Source organism: Symphalangus syndactylus, chromosome 9 (assembly GCF_028878055.3).
Source record: "Symphalangus syndactylus isolate Jambi chromosome 9, NHGRI_mSymSyn1-v2.1_pri, whole genome shotgun sequence".
Taxonomy (NCBI): domain Eukaryota; kingdom Metazoa; phylum Chordata; class Mammalia; order Primates; family Hylobatidae; genus Symphalangus; species Symphalangus syndactylus.
This window is the reverse complement of record NC_072431.2, coordinates 58,946,051-58,962,323: the sequence shown is the minus strand read 5'-3', so window position 1 is coordinate 58,962,323 and position 16,273 is coordinate 58,946,051. Positions and strand designations below refer to the sequence as shown.

The 16,273-nt window shown below is 55.6% G+C and overlaps 2 protein-coding genes across 9 annotated transcripts; both read right to left on the bottom strand.

Moving 5' to 3' along the window:
- Nucleotides 1-1,580: 1,580 nt before the first annotated feature.
- MOSPD3 (motile sperm domain containing 3) lies at nt 1,581-4,879 on the bottom strand. Of its 7 annotated transcripts, none has more exons than XM_055292610.1 (7): nt 4,627-4,667; nt 4,135-4,229; nt 3,963-4,043; nt 3,692-3,767; nt 3,253-3,482; nt 1,934-2,098; nt 1,581-1,813 (listed from the first exon to the last, which is right to left on the bottom strand). In XM_055292610.1, exons 1-7 carry the CDS (start codon nt 4,650-4,652, stop codon nt 1,782-1,784), a joined length of 705 nt encoding a protein of 234 aa, XP_055148585.1. In that variant the 5' UTR covers nt 4,653-4,667; the 3' UTR covers nt 1,581-1,781. The 7 variants fall into 7 exon arrangements, with proteins under 7 accessions (XP_055148585.1, XP_055148589.1, XP_055148586.1 ...); XM_055292614.1 differs by having other exon boundaries at nt 3,963-3,983; XM_055292611.2 differs by lacking the exon at nt 4,627-4,667 and adding an exon at nt 4,718-4,879 and having other exon boundaries at nt 1,581-1,721; nt 1,992-2,098; nt 3,963-4,229.
- A 4,467-nt stretch (nt 4,880-9,346) lies between these two features.
- On the bottom strand, nt 9,347-15,329 carry PCOLCE (procollagen C-endopeptidase enhancer). Of its 2 annotated transcripts, XM_063609495.1 has the most exons (10): nt 14,968-15,329; nt 13,981-14,089; nt 13,300-13,558; nt 13,013-13,087; nt 12,299-12,423; nt 11,705-11,841; nt 10,889-11,103; nt 9,995-10,066; nt 9,711-9,881; nt 9,347-9,581 (listed from the first exon to the last, which is right to left on the bottom strand). In XM_063609495.1, the coding sequence occupies exons 1-10, from the start codon at nt 15,267-15,269 to the stop codon at nt 9,415-9,417; spliced, it is 1,632 nt and encodes a 543-aa protein (XP_063465565.1). In that variant the 5' UTR covers nt 15,270-15,329; the 3' UTR covers nt 9,347-9,414. The 2 variants fall into 2 exon arrangements, with proteins under 2 accessions (XP_063465565.1, XP_055148570.1); XM_055292595.2 differs by lacking the exon at nt 13,013-13,087 and having other exon boundaries at nt 14,968-15,327.
- Between the last annotated feature and the right edge of the window lie 944 nt (nt 15,330-16,273).

Below are 16,273 nucleotides of genomic sequence, written 5' to 3'. Positions count from 1 at the left end.
ACCTGATCACCTTCCAGTGCTGTGACAGCCTGGGTCTGTCTTAATATCTTGCTGATCTTTGTTCCCAGTCAACCATCTGCCCAGAGTCACTGGCTCTCCCTCCTCCTTTTTATTTTTTTTGTAGAAAAGAGATCTTGCTATGTTGTCCAGGCTGGTCTTGAACCCCTGGGCTCAGGCAATCCTCCCATCTTGGCTTCTCAAAGCACTGGGATTACAGACGTGAGCCACTGAGCCTGGCCACTCTCCCTCTTCCTCTGTTCCTCCTCGCCCTGCACCTGAAGGAGGGCAGGTGAGCTGGAAGCTTGCCTTTTGTAAATCTTATTCTTTTCCTGTACCCTAGTTTTTTTTTTTTTTTTTTTTTTTTTTTTTTGCCTGGTTAAGGTGAGGTTATGTCAAGCAATACTATTTCCCCCATATTGGTAGGGACTTTGGTGTTTCTGATCCATGGGAGTTGAAGTCTTGTTTCTTTTTTTTAGATGGAGTCTTGCTCTGTTGCCCAGGCTGGAGTGCAATGGCACAATCTTAGCTCACTGCAGCCTCCACCTCTCAGGTTCAAATGATTCTCTTACCTCAGCCTCCTGAGTAGCTGGGATTACAGGCACCCACCACCATGTCCAGCTAATTTTTGTATTTTTAGAGACAAAATTTCACCGTGTTGGGTGTATTTTTTGTATTTTTAGAGACAAGATTTCACCATGTTGGCCAGGCTGGTCTTGAACTCCTGGCCTCAAGTGATCCACCCGCCTTGGCCCTGCAGAGTGCTGAATTACAGGTGTGAGCCACTGCGCCCGGCCAAGGGAGTTGAAGTCTTAAAGGAAAGACCCAGGAAAACAGATATAGGGTCCAAAAGGCAGAAAAGGATTCTAGGGTTTGTAAACACCCAGGTAACCCTGGCAAAAGGCTTTGTTGCCTCCAGATGGTGGGACAGGAGTTCCACCGCAGGCAGGATTAGGTGGTGTTTTCATTCATTTCTTTTTAGGTTAAATACATTGGCTTAGGGACAGGACCCTATTCCAGGGCTGAAGGGGATCTTGAGAATCAACTTGCCCAATGCTCTCATTTTGTAGGTAGAATCTACAGCTCAGATAAATTAAATGATTTGCTCATGGTCACATAGTTTTTCAATGCAAGCACCAGAAGTGATCCAACTCTTCTAAATCCTCGCTGGGCCTCATCATTGCCCCAAGTGCCTGGGCCCCCTGGGAACAGGGGTGGGAGAACTAGAGGATGTCTGAGTACCAAAAAAGAAGTGGGGGCCGGGCGTGATGGCTCACGCTTGTAATCCCAGCACTTTGGGAGGCTGAGGTGGGCGGATCACGAGGTCAGGAGATCGAGACCACGGTGAAACCCCGTCTCTACTAAAAATACAAAAAAATTAGCCGGGCGTGGTGGCGGGTGCCTGTAGTCCTAGCTACTCGGAGAGGCTGAGGCAGGAGAATGGCATGAACCCGGGAGGCGGAGCTTGCAGTGAGCCGAGATTGCACCACTGCACTCCAGCCTGGGCGACAGAGCGAGACTCCGTCTCAAAAAAAAAAAAAAAAAGAAAAAAGAAGTGGGAAGACCGGGGCAAGTACCCTACATTTCTGATTTTCATTTTAAAAATGTATTTTATTCGACTTGGAAAACGAGTACAAATCCCTGGGTGTTTTTTGTCAGGGAGGAGTGAGGAGTAGGCAGGAAAGAGAAGAGGGTAGGAGGCAAGGTAAGGTATGAGCATCACAGTGGCTGCCTCAAGACCCTGCCCAGGGAGGGTGGGGTGGGCTGGCAGTTGAGGAGGGAGCTCAGGTCCGGAGGAACACCATGGTGAGGAGGCCTGGAGAGGGGACAAAGAAAGAACAGGGTCGCATGGGCAGCCCTGGGGCTCTGTTAGCTCTCCTCCCGTCCCTTCTTCCTTTTTCCTGGGGCCTGGGTCCCTGGCCACTACTGTCCTCACCCAAGACGTAGGCAGCCACCAACTTTTGTCCCAGGGAGACGTGCAGGACTTGAGGCAGCTGGCTGCCGAGTTCGTCCTGGAGTGGGAGCAGCAGGAAGGCCACAGAGACAATCCCCGTCAGCAAGAAGAGGAGGAAGGAGCTGGTGGCCAGTTGCTGGCGGGGGTCTGAGAAACAAGACTCATCAGATGCTGCAGCCCTCATCCTGCCCAGCCCAGGTCCTCCAGGGAGAAGCCTGAACAAGGAAGATGTATCTACTTTTTTTTTTTTAATTATTTTTATTTTTTGTAGAGATGGAGTCTCACTACATTGCCCAGGCTGGTCTGGAACTCTTGGCCTCAGGTGATCCTCCTGCCTTAGCCTCCTAAGTAGCTGGGACTATGGGTTCATGCTACCATGCCTGGCTAATTTTTAAGTTGTTTGTAGAGGGTCTTGCTATGTTGTCCAAGCTGATCTTGAACTCCTGGCCTCAAGCAATCCTCCCACCACTTCAGCCTCCCAAAGCACTGGGATTATAGGTGTGAGCCACCACACCCTGTATCTACTTTTTTTTTTTTTTGAGACGCAGTCTCGCTCTGTTGCACCCAGGCTGGAGTGCAGCCACACAGTCCTGACTCACTGCAGCCTCTGCCTCCTAGGTTCAAGTGATACTCCTGCCTTAGCCTCTTGACTAGCTGGGATTACAGGTGCGAGCCACCACTCCCAGCTAATTTTTGTGTGTTTTTAGTAGAGACAGGGTTCCATCATGTTGGTCAGGCTGGTCTTAAACTCCTGGTCTCAGGTTATCAGCCCACCTCAGCCTCCCAAAGCACTGGGATTATAGGCGTGAGCCACCGCACCCTGTATCTACTTTTTACTGCCCTCCAGGGGTACACTGCAAGTGTCCTCTCGTTCCTACAGCCTCTGTCCCCACCATCACAAGAACTCTCTCCTCCAGTCCCTCAGCATTCATTTTCTCTCTTCTGTGGACCTATCCGACAAGCAGGGACCTCTGTTGATCTCGTACCCAGCACACAACTTGGTACAGGGTTAATTGCTCAATACAGGTTTCTTATTGAACTGAACTGAGCTACCACATGATAGGAAGTACTGTGGTTACAGTCAAGGAAGAAGCTTTTCCTCTAAGTAGAAGTCAGAAACCAGGGAAGCTGTAAGTCTTTTTCCCCCTCACCTGATATAAAATCTCAACTCGGAGAAATGTTTTCACCAAAAGACAAAAGACTGAACCAGGAGACTTCTTCAAATCCAATTTATCTCATCTCTAGGGAAATGCTAGTTCCTCCCTCCCTACAGAACTCAAGATCCCAGTCTCCCAACTCACGCTCCTGGAAGTGTCTGGCCGTGGGTGGTGGTGTTCCAGCAGGAGGCCCTGGGTGAGGCGCTGGATCTGGCTGTCCCTGAAGCTCAAGGGGGTACGCTGGGGCTCTCAGAACGGAGGTAATGTCCTTGCGTCCCACCACTCGGCCCTCAGCTCCTTCCTCAGACAGCTCAATGCGGAAGCGGTCCTGGACATCATAGTGGCTGGGAATGGGTGCCACATGGCGAATCACACTGGTCCCAAGGTAGGAGAGAAGCCCATTGGAGTGAATGAGGCAGTGTTCCAAGGAAATCTGGGCCTCCGCCCAGAAGTCTCTCCCTTAGGGGCACAGGCAGAGAGGGTAGGGCAAACAGGTTAAAGAGGGGAAGGTCTCAGAGCTCAGACAACAGGTGGCAGCGACCCCTGGCTTCCACAAGCCTTCCCACCCTCCCAGCTCACTCACATGTCAATGCAAGACTGGGGCTTCACATATCCCTCCGCGTCAAACACCGTGTATTTGGCAGGTGCTGTGCACAGGACTGGGGGATAGAGACACACACAGACAAGCCCTGCCATGTGGGTCTTTGAGTCCCCTCTGCCTTCTGCCCCGGAGGCTGGACATGACTTTCCCAGTCCACCAAAGCTGGACATCCAACCCTACCCATCTGACTCCTCCAGCCAACACAGGCCCCCAGTGTCCGGCCACCAGCCCCCCGAGGCGCCGATCCTTTTACCTCGGAAGCGAAGCGCAGTTCCTGTGGGGTTATAGAGGGTCAACAGCTGTCGGGGTCCGCTCCGCTGGTCCGCCCTGAATACTAGATCCGGGGGAAAGACCAGGACCGGGACAACGGGTCCCAAGGGAGGAGGGGCGCCCCGGGACCCCCGCCCAGGGGGCCCCGGACCCACCAGCTCCTGGTCCTGGGGCGCCCCACGGCGCATGCAGGCTCTGGGCGGTCGGACATCCGAGGGCAGAGCTCAGGGGACAGGGCCTGGAGTCAGAGCTGGGGGGCGTGAGGGGCGAAAGGGGACAAGATGAGCTCCCGGGGCAGGGCCTGGACTGACGCCGCCGCCGCCTTGGAACCCCGCTAGATGGGGTTCCCGCAGACCCAGGCCCAGGGCCCCCAAGACCTTCCCTCTTCCAGCTCTGCCCCAGGTTCCTTCGGACCCGCCAAGCCCCACCTCGACGGTCACGCCCACCCCGCTAAACCCGGCCCCTTGCAGCTCCCAACCCGGCCTTCTCCTCAGGCCCAGCTCGCGATCTCCATAAGCCCCGCCCCGCCGCTGGCCTCGCCCCTTCCGGGCGTTCCCAGACGCCCGCCTCCTGTCTCCCGCCAGACGCCGCCAGCTGCAGCGGCCGCCTGCGGAGCGACCTGTGACGCCTTCTGCTTCCTGGGAGACCTGTGTTTGCGTCTCCGGCCCCCCATTAAGCTCGGACACGGGCCCCGTCGGGCTTCTGCCTCGAAACGGTCGCTTGCGCTAGGATGCTTGCCTTGTGGTCAAAGAACCTGCCAGTCAGCTTGTGGTCAGATTAATGGTGCCATGTTCCCGAGAGTCCATTTCTACACTTCCGCCGTGCGGCCTCTGTCATTGGCTAGGGCGTCTTTGTTTCTGCCGTAACTATACGCCGATTGGTGTGCTGAAAGACCAACCAGAACGCCCTCCTTCTGTCGTCTGCGATTGGCTGGATTCCGATGACGTAACAGTTGTATTGGTTCGAACTCGAGCCCTGAAGTAACTCAGAGAACCGGGGGCGGGATTTCGAACTGGGCTTTGTTCTTTCCTCCCTATTCTTGAGACGGTCCAAACCAATCTCCCACCGGAAAGGAATCCCTTTTCCTCCTCTTCAATTCCAGGCTCTAGAAGCCTCTGCAGGAACCAAGGCTGTTTTCTTTTTTGCTTTTTTTTTTTTTTTTTTGAGACGAAGTCTCGCTCTGTCACCCAGGCTGGAGTGCAATGGCACGATCTCGGCTCACTGCAACCACCGCCTCCAGGGTTGAAGCGATTCTCCTGTCTCAGCCTCCCGAGTAGCTGGGATTATAGGCGTGCGCCACCACGTCCGGGTAATTCTTTGTATTTTTAGTAGAGACGGGGTTTCACCATGTTGGTCAGGCCGGTCTCGCACTCCTGACCTCAGACGATCCACTCGCCTCAGCCTCCCAGAGTGCTGTGATTACAGGCGTGAGCCACCGTGCCCGGCCTCTTTTTTGCTTCTTTAGAGACAGAGCCTCACTCTGTCGCCCAGGCTGGAGTGCAGTGGTGCTATCATTGCTCACTGCCGCCTCCAACTCCTGGCTTCAAGCGATTCTCCTGCCTCAGCCTCCCGAGTAGCTGGGATTACAGGCGCACACCACCACGCCTGGCTTTTTGTAATTTTTTGTAGAGACGATCTCGCTATGTTGTGCAGGCTGGTCTGGAACTCCTGGGCCCAAGCGATCCTCCCACTTAAGCCTCCCAAAAGGCATGAGAGCCACTGTCCCTTCCCCAGGCTCAAAGTCTGTTTTCTATGGGTTGGAGGTTCCTCCCATCTGGGACTCCAGCCTAAGTCTCGCCTCCTGTTTCTCATCTTCCTGTAAGGGACGTGGGAAATCACTCACATTTGCACAGGGAATTAAGATTTGCTGATTTCAAACCCATGTTGTTCGAGTAATTATATATTTTAAAAAAGGATTTGCTAAACCCTGCCACTTTAATTGCATCGAATCTTCAACTCCTTTTACAGCCTGGATAAGGTGAAGAATCTGGGTCTCTCAGGGCACCCAGTTAGCAATGGAGCAAAGACAAAATTTATCTTATCTGAAAGTCTCCTCTGAACATCTTATGTAGAATCCCCGTGTTCTCTTTTACATTTTCTTTTTTTTTTTTTTTTTTTTTTTTGAGACAGTCTTGGTCTGTCACCCAGGCTGGAGGGCAGTGGTACAATCATAGCTCACTGCAGTCTCCACCTGCTTGGTTGGACTCAACCAATCCTCCCGCCTCAGCCTTCTGAGTAGCTGGGACTACAGGCGCGTGACTTCACACCTGGCTAATTGTATTTTTTTTTTTTTTTTTGAGACGGAGTCTCGCTCCGTCGCCCAGGCCAGACTGCAGTAGCGCAGTCTCGCAATCTCGGCTCACTGCAAGCTCCACCTCCCGGGTTCACGCCATTCTCCTGCCTCAGCCTCCCGAGTAGCTGGGACTACAGGCGCCCACCACTGCGCCCGGCTAATTTTTTTTTTTTTTTTTTTTTTTTTTTTTTTGAGACGGAGTCTTGCTCTATCACCCAGGCTGGAGTGCAGTGGCCCGATCTCGGCTCACTGCAAGCTCCGCCTCCCGGGTTCACGCCATTCTCCTGCCTCAGCCTCTCCGAGTAGCTGGGACTACAGGCGCCCGCCACCACGCCCGGCTAATTTTTTTTGTATTTTTAGTAGAGACGGGGTTTCACTGTGGTCTCGATCTCCTGACCTCGTGATCCACCCGCCTCGGCCTCCCAAAGTGCTGGGATTACAAGCGTGAGCCACCGCGCCCGGCCTAATTTTTTGTATTTTTAGTAGAGACGGGGTTTCACCGTGTTAGCCAAGATGGTCTCGATTTCCTGACCTCGTGATCCGCCCGCCTTGGCCTCCCAAAGTGCTGGGATTATAGGCGTGAGCCACCGCACCCGGCCCTGTATTTGTTTTTTTAATAGCACTTATAGTGATACATGACCTCCTATTTTATTGTTTCTCTCTCTTCCAGTAGAATGTTTTTTCCTTTTCACAAGAGCACGGACTTTGTTTAGTTTGTATCTTTAGGACTTATGACAGTGCCTGCCATTTGGAATGAACAAATGAATGAGTGACTAGGATGAACTTTGAGCAGAGATCTGACTGGATTTAGGAAGTGAACCATGAGATATGTCTATGGGAGAGAATTCTGGATAGAGGAAACAGCAAAGGCCGAAAACAGAAGTGTACTAGAAATGGGCAACAAGGCCGGGTGCAGTGGCTCACCCTGTAATTCCAGCACTTTGGGAGGCCAAGGCGGGCGGATCACAAGGTCAGGAATTCGAGACCAGCCTGACCAACATAGTGAAACCCCGTCTCTACTAAAAATACAAAATTAGCCAGGCGTGGTGGCACGTGCCTGTAGTCCCAGCTACTCAGGAGGCTGAGGCAGGAGAATCGCTTGAATCTGGGAGGCGAAGGTTGCAGTGAGCCGAGATAGCGCCACTGCACTGCAGTCCAGCCAGATCATGCCACTGAGCTCCAGCCTGGGTGACAGAGCGAGACTCCATCTCAAACAAACAAACAAAATAGAAATGGGCAACAAACTGTGAAGTTGCCAATGTGACTGGAACAGATGATACGTGGGAGATAATAGACATGAAGCTACGAGGCAGGAGAGAGAATGCAGATGATATAGGGCCTTGAACCCTTGGTAAGACTTAGGAAACTACGGGAAAGTTTTTTTTTTTTTTTTTTTTTTTTTTTTTTTGAGACGGAGTCTTGCTGTGTCACCCAGGCTGGAGTGCAGTGGCGCGATCTCGGCTCACTGCAAGCTCCACCTCCCGGGTTCACGCCATTCTCCTGCCTCAGCCTCCCGAGTAGCTGGGACTACAGGCAACCGCCAACACGCCCGGCTAATTTGTTGTATTTTTAGTAGAGACGGGGTTTCACTGTGTTAGCCAGGATGGTCTCGATCTCCTGACCTCGTGATTCGCCCGCCTCGGCCTCCCAAAGTGCTGGGATTACAGGCTTGAGCCACCGCGCCCGGCCTACGGGAAAGTTTTGAGTAAAGGAGGGACAAGATGTGACATAATCAGCCGCGGGCGTGGTGGCTCACGCCTGCAATCCCAGCACTTTGGGAGGCCAAGGGGGTGTGGATCACCTGAGGTTGGAAGTTCGAGACCAGCATGACCAACATGGAGAAACCCCGTCTCTACTAAAAATACAAAATTAGCTGGGTGTGGTGGTGCGTGCCTGTAATTCCAGCTACTCGGGAGGCTGAGGCAGGAGAATCATTTGAACCCAGGAGGCGGAGTTTGCAGTGAGCCGAGATTGCGCCATTGCACTCCAGCCTGGGCAACAAGAGGGAAACTCCGTCTCAAAAAAAAAAAAAAAGATGTGACATATTTTCTTTTCTTTTTTATCTTATGTTATTTTTTTCAGATGGAGTCTCACTCTGTTGTCCAGGCTGGAGTGCAGTGGCACGATTTCAGTTCACTGCAATCTCCACCTTTCAAGTTCAAGCAATTCTTTTGCCTCAGCCTCCCGAGTAACAGGTGACCACCACCACGCCCAGCTAATTTTTTTGTATTTTTAGTAGAGACGGGGTTTCACCACGTTGGCCAGGCTGGTCTCAAACTCCTGACCTCAAGTGATCTGCCTGCCTTGGCCTCTCAAAGTGCTGGGATTACAGGCACGAGCCACTGTGCCCAGCCAAGACATGACATCTTTTCTTTTTACTTTTTTAGAGACACAGTCTTACTCTTTTGCCCAGGCTGGAGTACAGTGGTGTGATCATAGCTCACTGCAGCCTCAGAGTCCTGGGCTCAAGCAAGCCTCCCACATCAGCCTCCTGAGTAGCTGGGACCACAGATGAGTACCACCATGCCCAGCTAATTATTTTTTGTAAAGACAGAATCTGGCCATGTTGCCCAGGCTGATCTCAAACTTCTGACCTCAAGTGATCCTCCCACCTCAGCCTCTCAAAGTGCTGGGATTACAGGCATCAGCCACTGCACCTGGCCTGTGACTTACATTCTTTTTTTTTGAGACAGGGTCTCACTGTGTTCCCCCAGGTGGAGTACAGTGGCATAGTCACAGCTCACTGCAGTCTTATCTCCCCGGGATCAAGCGATCCTCCCACCTCAACCTGAGTAGCTGGGACTACAGGTGTGCACCACCACACCTGGCTAATTTTTGTATTTTTTTTGTGGAGAGGGGGTTTTGCCATGTTGCCCAGGCTGGTCTTAAACTCTTGGCCTCAGGAATCCTCCTGACTCAGCCTCCCATAGTGCTGGGATTACAGCTGTGAGCTGCCACACCTGGCCACATTCTTAAAAGATTATTCTGTATAGTAAATATGTGTTGAATTAATTAATTAATGAAATCCTCAAGATGGACCCCAATACCATAAGCATGGAGATCTGACCCCTTCCTCGTTAAGAAACATTTATTTGGATAAGAAAGAAGGCCTGAGGGCTAGGGGCTGGGGCTGCCCTGTGTCTCAGTCCTGGGACTCAGCAGCCCGCACAGGTTGGGAGGGGCACTTCCTCTTGCTTAGGTTGGTGAGGATCTGGTCCTGGTTGGGCCGGTGGAGAACCACAAAGCTCTCTGGAGGAAGGACGGGGCCTCTGTTCTTTTCTACCTGGCCCATCAGCAGATAACTGACTCCTGGAAGAAGGAGGGAGGGGTTGAGATCTCTTATTCTGGAGACCTGTCAGCAGGTCTCAAGATTCCACACCTTGATCATTTCCGTGTGGCTTAGCTCACCCCATCCCCATTTCCCCACATCTCTGTTACCTTTCTTCATGGGGGGGCACTGCTTGCAAGGTATGTAAAACTTCAGGGAGGCACCAGTGGGTGGAGAAGGCAGGTCCAGTCCTCCAGTTTTATAAGCACCAATAAGACTGACAGTGACGGTGAGGCCCTCCCCTGGCTCCCGAACCATGGACTTCACTGTCGCAGTCACCACTGTGGGAGAATGGGAGTGAGAGATGAGGAGATGGGAGGTTCCAGATGGCAGGACTGGAACCAGAAGCGGGAGGTGGTTCGAGGAGCTGGAATGGGGTTGGGGGTATTCTTACCCAGGCTGCTGGCACAGAAGTTGCTCTGCAAGGTGCCTGTCCGGCGGCACTGCTTTGGGCAGGTGGGTGCATCTAGGAGGGAGGAGGGTGGGGGGTGACCTGCTCAGCAAGTAGGAGGGAGCACTCTCCCCATAACAGCCTCATTGACTTGAACTGTTCAGAGCTCTGTTGGGCTTCCGGTCCCAGCACCCAGTAAGGGTCATCGGCAGGAAGGAGGCACCAGTGAGTACCAGATGAATCAATGAGTGAATGGAAGAACTTTTTTATTTGTTTAAGATGGAGTTTTGCTCTGTTGTCCAGGCTGGAGTGCAGCAGCACAGTCATGGCTCACTGAAGCCTCAACCTTCCCAGCTCAAGCGATCCTCCCACCTCAGCCTCCTGAGTAGCTATGACCACACGCCTGGCTAAGTTTTTTTTTTTGTTTTTTTTTTTTTTGAGACAGAATCTCACTCTAACCCAAGCTGGAGTGCAATGGCACAATCTCGGCTCACTACAATCTCCACCTCCCAGGTTCAAGCGATTCTCCTGCCTCAGCTTCCTGAGTAGCTGGGATTACAGGTGTGTACCACCACACCTGGCTAATTTTTGTATTTTTAGTAGAGATGGGGTGTTGCCATGTTAGCCGGGGTGGTCTTGAACTCCTGACCTCAGGTGATCTGCCCGTCTTGGCCTCCCAAAGTGCTGGGATTACAGGCGTGAGCCACCAGCCCAGCCTAATTTTTTTATTTTTGAAAAGACAGGGTCTTGCTATGGTAAACTCCTAGGCTTAAGCGATCCTGCTGCCTGGGCCTCCCAAAATGCTGGGATTACAGGCGTGAGCCGCAGCCCAGGCCAGAACTTTTTGAAATGGCTCCCTTCAGTCTGTTTCCCCTTCCTCCCCTATCCCAGACTCACCGGGGGCTGAAGGAGTTTCCTCTTTTTTCTCCAGAGGTTGGGACTTGGGGGGCAGCTTGACTTTGGGCTCAGTTCCCGGTTTGGGGCTGGGCCCTTGCCCTTCTTTGGCAGTGCCACGCGGCAAGGTCTTGTAGGAGGCTGAGAAGCCGTCAGCGGTGACACTGAGATCTGAGACGAACTGGACGAGTAGTTCATTCCCTTCGGAGGAGATGGAGCTGCGGGTGGCCACCGAGCATCGGGGGAAGTGTCAGGGCGGGCATGCACCACACTCTTAGCCCCGTGACCTTTTTTGTTTGTTTGAGACAGGGTTTCACTTTGTCTCCCAGGCTTGAGTGCAGTGGCTCCATCTCGGCTCACTGCAGCCTTGACCTTCTGGGTTCAAGTAATCCTCCTGCCCCAGCCCCGCAAGTTGCTGGGACTACAGGCAAGCCACCATGCCCAGCTAATTATTTTGTATTTTTATTACAGACAAGGTTGCGCCATGTTGCCCAGGCTGGTCTCCAATTCCTAAGCTCAGGTGATCCTCCCGCTTCAGCTTCCCAAAGTGCTATGATTACAGGGCGAGCCACCACCCCTGGCCCGGTGGCCTTTTAACTTCGTCCCGACTTCGCAGAGCTCCAGTCGCCTCTCTATCCGCGGACCCCAGACCCGGGGCCAAATCTCCTCTTTGCCTGGCCTGGAACCTGCTCCCCTCGCCGGTTTGGAGCCCTGGGGTTCAGATCCCGTCCCTTTAGCTGAACCCCGCCCCTCCAAACAGCCGCGTGCGCGCGGTCCCCTGACTCTCTCACCCGGACTCGCCCAGGTCCCGCCCCTCACCCCGGGACTGCGTCGCCGCAGAATTTCCCCAGCCTCCGGGAGTCGTCGCTCACGGCTCCGTTGAACACGCTGACCGAGTCGTAGCGGCAGTAGGTGTCCGGCTCCAGGTCAAACTTCTCGAAGGTCAGCGCGATGACCTGGCGGCGGGCGGAGGCGGGGGCTGCGCGGTGGGACACCCCTGGGCGCCTGCACCTCATCTATTGGGTGCCTGCAGCAGCCCCCACTCCCACCTCCCGCGTCCCCTGGGCCCCTCTCCTGAAGGCGTTCACACCACAGCACGGAGGACCACACAAACCCATGGGACCCTGCAGGGGTGTCGGTCGTCGTCGTTGGCAAGGTCAAGTCCTGGCCCACTCACAAGTGACAGACCCGCGTGTTATACCAGGACCCTGTACTTCGCTCTCCTGAGACTTGTCTCAGCTGTAATTTTTACATTTTTGTTTGCGTGCGTGCAGGGGTTGGGGCTGTTTTGGGTGCCCACCAGCGCAAGCGCAGTGCTCGGGACACAGCAGATCTTCAATAAATCTCTGCTGGCTGCAAGCTGGAGGGCGCCGCCTGGGTCCCCTAGGGCAGCCCGGGGAGGAGGGTCGGTACCTGGTCCGGGGGCGCGATGATGTGCCAGGAACAGCTGATGCCCGGGGGGTAATCGGACTCTGGCCAGTTGGGCGTGGTCAGGGTTCCCTGGGCCTTCTCCAGCCGCCCCCCGCAAAATTGGTGCTCTGGGGAGGGGAGAGAGGAGCAGGGGTGGGGGGCGGTGGAGACCCTCGGTCAGCTCGAGGAGAGCTCTAGGCTGGGAGCCCCGGCAGGCAGCTCGGATGTCTGGGGCTCAGGATGAGGGGACGAGAAGAAGGGGAGGTAAGACGGGGGCAGGTTAGCAGAGAGCGGCCGGGAGGAGCGCGGCTCGGGGAAGTCTGGGGCCGCAGGGCGCACTGGCGGGCGGTGGAAGCGGGAGGAGGAACTGGCTGGACGCCCCCTTCTGGCCCCTCCCCGACCCGCGGCCGCACCGCGCCTCTTCCCCTAGGAGATCCCATCTCCCCGGCCCTGCAGCAGAGTCCCCTTTCAGGCTGGAGAGGGTGTCCTCGACTTGGGGCACAGCCCCCGAGGCCCCCTTTAGGGAGGTCCCTGCCTGAAACATGGCAAGGGAGACTTCTGCCGCCAGGAGGGGGTGATGGGACCGCAATCGGGAGCCCAGGGCTGGGTGTAGGGGGCCCCCCTGGGTCGGAGGAACCTAGTCCCCCCAGCCCTGGGGTGCCCCCTCGCGCCCGTCGGAGGGAGCCCGATTGCGGACGGGGGCCGGCAGTTACTCACCGTCCCAGTAACCCCAGGCCGCCCATTCCACCCGCGGGTCGGTGACCCATTTCCGCCTCGCGCCTGGGGGGGGCCCTGGAAGAGGGGATGGGTGGGTGCGGGAGGAGGGGAGAGAAGACGGGGAGGAGGGACTGAAGGGGCGGTTAGTGAGGAAAATGGGTCAGGGAGGTAAGGGGCCCTAGGCGCTGGGGCGCGGGGTGGGCGGGGCGGAGGTTAGGGCTGGGGGCGGGGCTGCGCCCGGGGCGGGGCCCGGAGGGGGGGGAAGGCGGAGGTGAGGGAGTTCTCACCAGTGCCCGAGGTGGCCCGCCCGCTGTACCAGAGCAGGAAGCCTCGTCCTCCTGTGCCCTCATCCGCCGTCATCCTCAGGGTCACCTGGTTGCCGGGGGCGACTAGGGGCGCAGGCCGGAAGGTCCCGCAAAAGCGTCCGAGCCGCTGGCCGGAAGTCCCAGACCCAGCGAAGACCTCCAGAGCATCGTAGCGGCAGGCGGGGTGCAGCTCCAGGTCGAAGACTCGGAATGAGAGGGACACAGTCTGGCCCTCGGGGACCTGATAGCGGGTACAGAGGCGGGGACCCACAGAGTCAGGCCCCACACAACCCAGCCAGAGGGCAGCTCCCCTGCCCCAAGCGTTTCTTGCAGAAACGGACTGAACGGGAAGGGGCCTCCATGCGAGTGCAGGGCAGAGGGCCTGGTCTCTGCAGCTCTGCTGGTGGCCTGTGGAGGGGACAAGAGCTGAGGCTTTGGAAGAGGAGGGAGGGCCGGGGACTGGAGAAAAGATTTGAGGGAAGGGTTAAGAGGATGCGTGTTACGGTGGGAATGAATGGTGCCTTCATTGACAGAGGGAAGACACTTGGATCTGCCCCAGGGGTGAGAAGGTGGTGCGGGGTGGGGGGGTGGGGTCCCTTCGCAGTCAGGCCTTTTTGCCTCTGAGACTTTAACAAGGGGTAGTGCCCAGAAGGGGCTTCTCACCGTTATGGTCCAGATGCACTCCTTATTAGGGGGGTAGAGGTTGGGGAACCCCTCACTTGCCACGTAACCTGATTCCCCCTTCACATCCCCTCCGCACAGGAACACGGGTCTGGAGAACAGAAAAGGGGTCAGGAAAGAGCAGGGACGGGTGGGATGGGGGAGCACTGGCAAGATGGGGATGAGGTGATGAGGATGAAACTCCAAGGAGGGAAGCTGGGGGATGAAATGGAAAGGCCTTGAGAGACCTGGGGCAGCTTCCACCAGCCAGGACATGGCTGGGGTGTCCCAGACTCCCACAAAGATAAGGAAAAAGTGGGCCTGGCAACTCGACCATCCCTCCAACCCCCAGAGTCCCCACCCCCACCCCAACAGGAATTCCCGGAATCCTCCTCGGCCCCCCTTCCAGACTCCCGCCTCACTCTGCCTGGCAGTCCAGGGACAGGAGCCGCCTAACTACTTCCAGATGTGGACACAGCCACGAGGCGGTGGGGGGGAGGGGGTGGACAGATGGAGGGAGCTGCAGTGGCGATGGCCCTCTGATTGAACCTGGAGGCCAGGCTCCGCGAACTCCACACCTTAGCCCTGCCCCTGTTCCAAACTACTTCAGATTCTGACTCCCAAGTCTTCACTCGCTGCCCCCTCCTTCCCCTACAATCCCTCTCGAATTCCTTCCTGGAATCCAGCTACCAGGCAAGTTCAGGAGCTTGGTTCTCTCTTGGGTTCTATGGGGGGCCAAGGATCTGGGTGGGTGGGGAGACTTAAGAGACCAGAGGACGAAGGTGGGGGAATGGGAGCAGTGGTGGCCTGCAGGAGACCAAGGTCTTGCAGCAGATGGGGAGGATTCGGGGGCCAGAGAAGGGTGAGGCGGTGGGGAATCTGGGGAGTGGTGTGTCAGCAAGGGAACCCAAAATATCCCCAGGCATAACCCCCGAGGAATCAGGGGTCTGAAGTTCACTGGAGCTGTCTGGAAGATGCCAAGAGACCTACCTGGTGTAGTTGGGGGTCTGGCCCTGGGCAAAAGGTAGCAGGGCCCAGGCAGTGAGGAGGGGCCCCAGGAGGGAGGCTGTGGCTGCAGGCAGCATGGCCCCGGGGAAAGGCGCTGGGGTCCTCAAGACAGAGGCAGCAGCTGAATTTTGCAGAGCAGCAGCAGCGGTGGCGGCAGCAGCAGGATAATCAGCGCCAGATGGGGCAGCCTTGGGTGTGTGGGCGTGGGGACTGGCCAGTGGGGCGGGCAGTGGGGAAGGCGGGACAGTGGCGTGTCCTGGGACCTCTCTAGGTCTAGGACACATAAATGTTGACCTAAGGAGCGGGAGGAGCAGTGAGGGGCAGAGGCCGTCTCTCAGGCCTCAAGTAACGTCATCGGGAACCCCACTCTGTCCAGTGAGGGAGTATCTCCGGGAACTTCTGAGGACTCCCTAGCCCCCATCCTCCCCCAGCCCCTGCTTCCTCAGCTCAGGAGCCCTCATTGCTCACCCCCTGCCTGACCACCCCTGCCAGCTCATTTTCCACTTCAATTTTTTTTTTTTTTTTTTTTTTTTTTGAGACAGTCTCATTCTGTGACCCAGGCTGGAGTGCAGTGGCACGATCTCGGCTCACTGCAACCTCCGCCTCCCGGGTTCAAGCAATTCTTGTGCCTCAGCCTCCCAAGTAGCTGGGACTGCAGACGCATGCCTCCACGCCTGGCTAATTTTTGTATTTTTAGTAGAGACAGGGTTTCAGCATGCTGTCCAGGCTGGTCTTAAATTCCTAGCCTCAGGTGATCCGCCCGCCTCGGACTCCCAAAGTGCTGGGATTATAGGCGTAGCCACCACACCTGGCCTCCACTTCAAATCTCCATTGCCTTCTCTCCAGACCTGGGCCAGACTAGGCCGAGGAGAAGGAATTCTCACCCATGACCTCTTCCAACTATTTGAATGTACAGGAAGCAAGGCAGGAGGCATGGGGTGTGGATGAAGGGAGTGTCCTTGTTACTCAGAAAGAGGTGGAAGGAGTAGAAAATAGAGCCCAAACCTGGGAGGTAAACAGAAGGAAGAGAGGAGGAGGCTGGCTTCAGGCCGAAGGGAGATGGGTGGCAAGCTTTCGGGGGTCAGGAGGAACAGGCTGTCTCAGGATGGGGACAAGTCTAGTGGGCAGGGGATCCCAGTGGGGTAGCCAAGAGCATCTGTGCATAGCGTTGTTCCAGAAGGTAGGGCCAGGACTTCCCAGTCCAAACGACCGGGTGTGCTCTTGGGAGCAGAGAGTGGACAACAGTGTGAAGGGTTCAGGCAGCATCAGCTCTGCTGCACCTGAGACC

Coding starts and splice junctions, on each gene's coding strand:
- MOSPD3 (XM_055292608.2), bottom strand. CDS start 4,167: ATGCGCCGTGGGGCGCCCCAGGACCAGGAGCTGGTGGGTCCGGGGCCC. Junction 3,768..3,962: donor AACTGCGCTTCGCTTCCGAG/GTAAAAGGATCG, acceptor TCTATCCCCCAG/TCCTGTGCACAGCACCTGCC. Junction 3,483..3,691: donor CCCCAGTCTTGCATTGACAT/GTGAGTGAGCTG, acceptor CCTTGGGACCAG/TGTGATTCGCCATGTGGCAC.
- PCOLCE (XM_063609495.1), bottom strand. CDS start 15,269: ATGTGTCCTAGACCTAGAGAGGTCCCAGGACACGCCACTGTCCCGCCT. Junction 14,090..14,967: donor CAGACCCCCAACTACACCAG/GTAGGTCTCTTG, acceptor TCTGTTCTCCAG/ACCCGTGTTCCTGTGCGGAG. Junction 13,088..13,299: donor GCGGGCCACCTCGGGCACTG/GTGAGAACTCCC, acceptor CCCCTCTTCCAG/GGCCCCCCCCAGGCGCGAGG.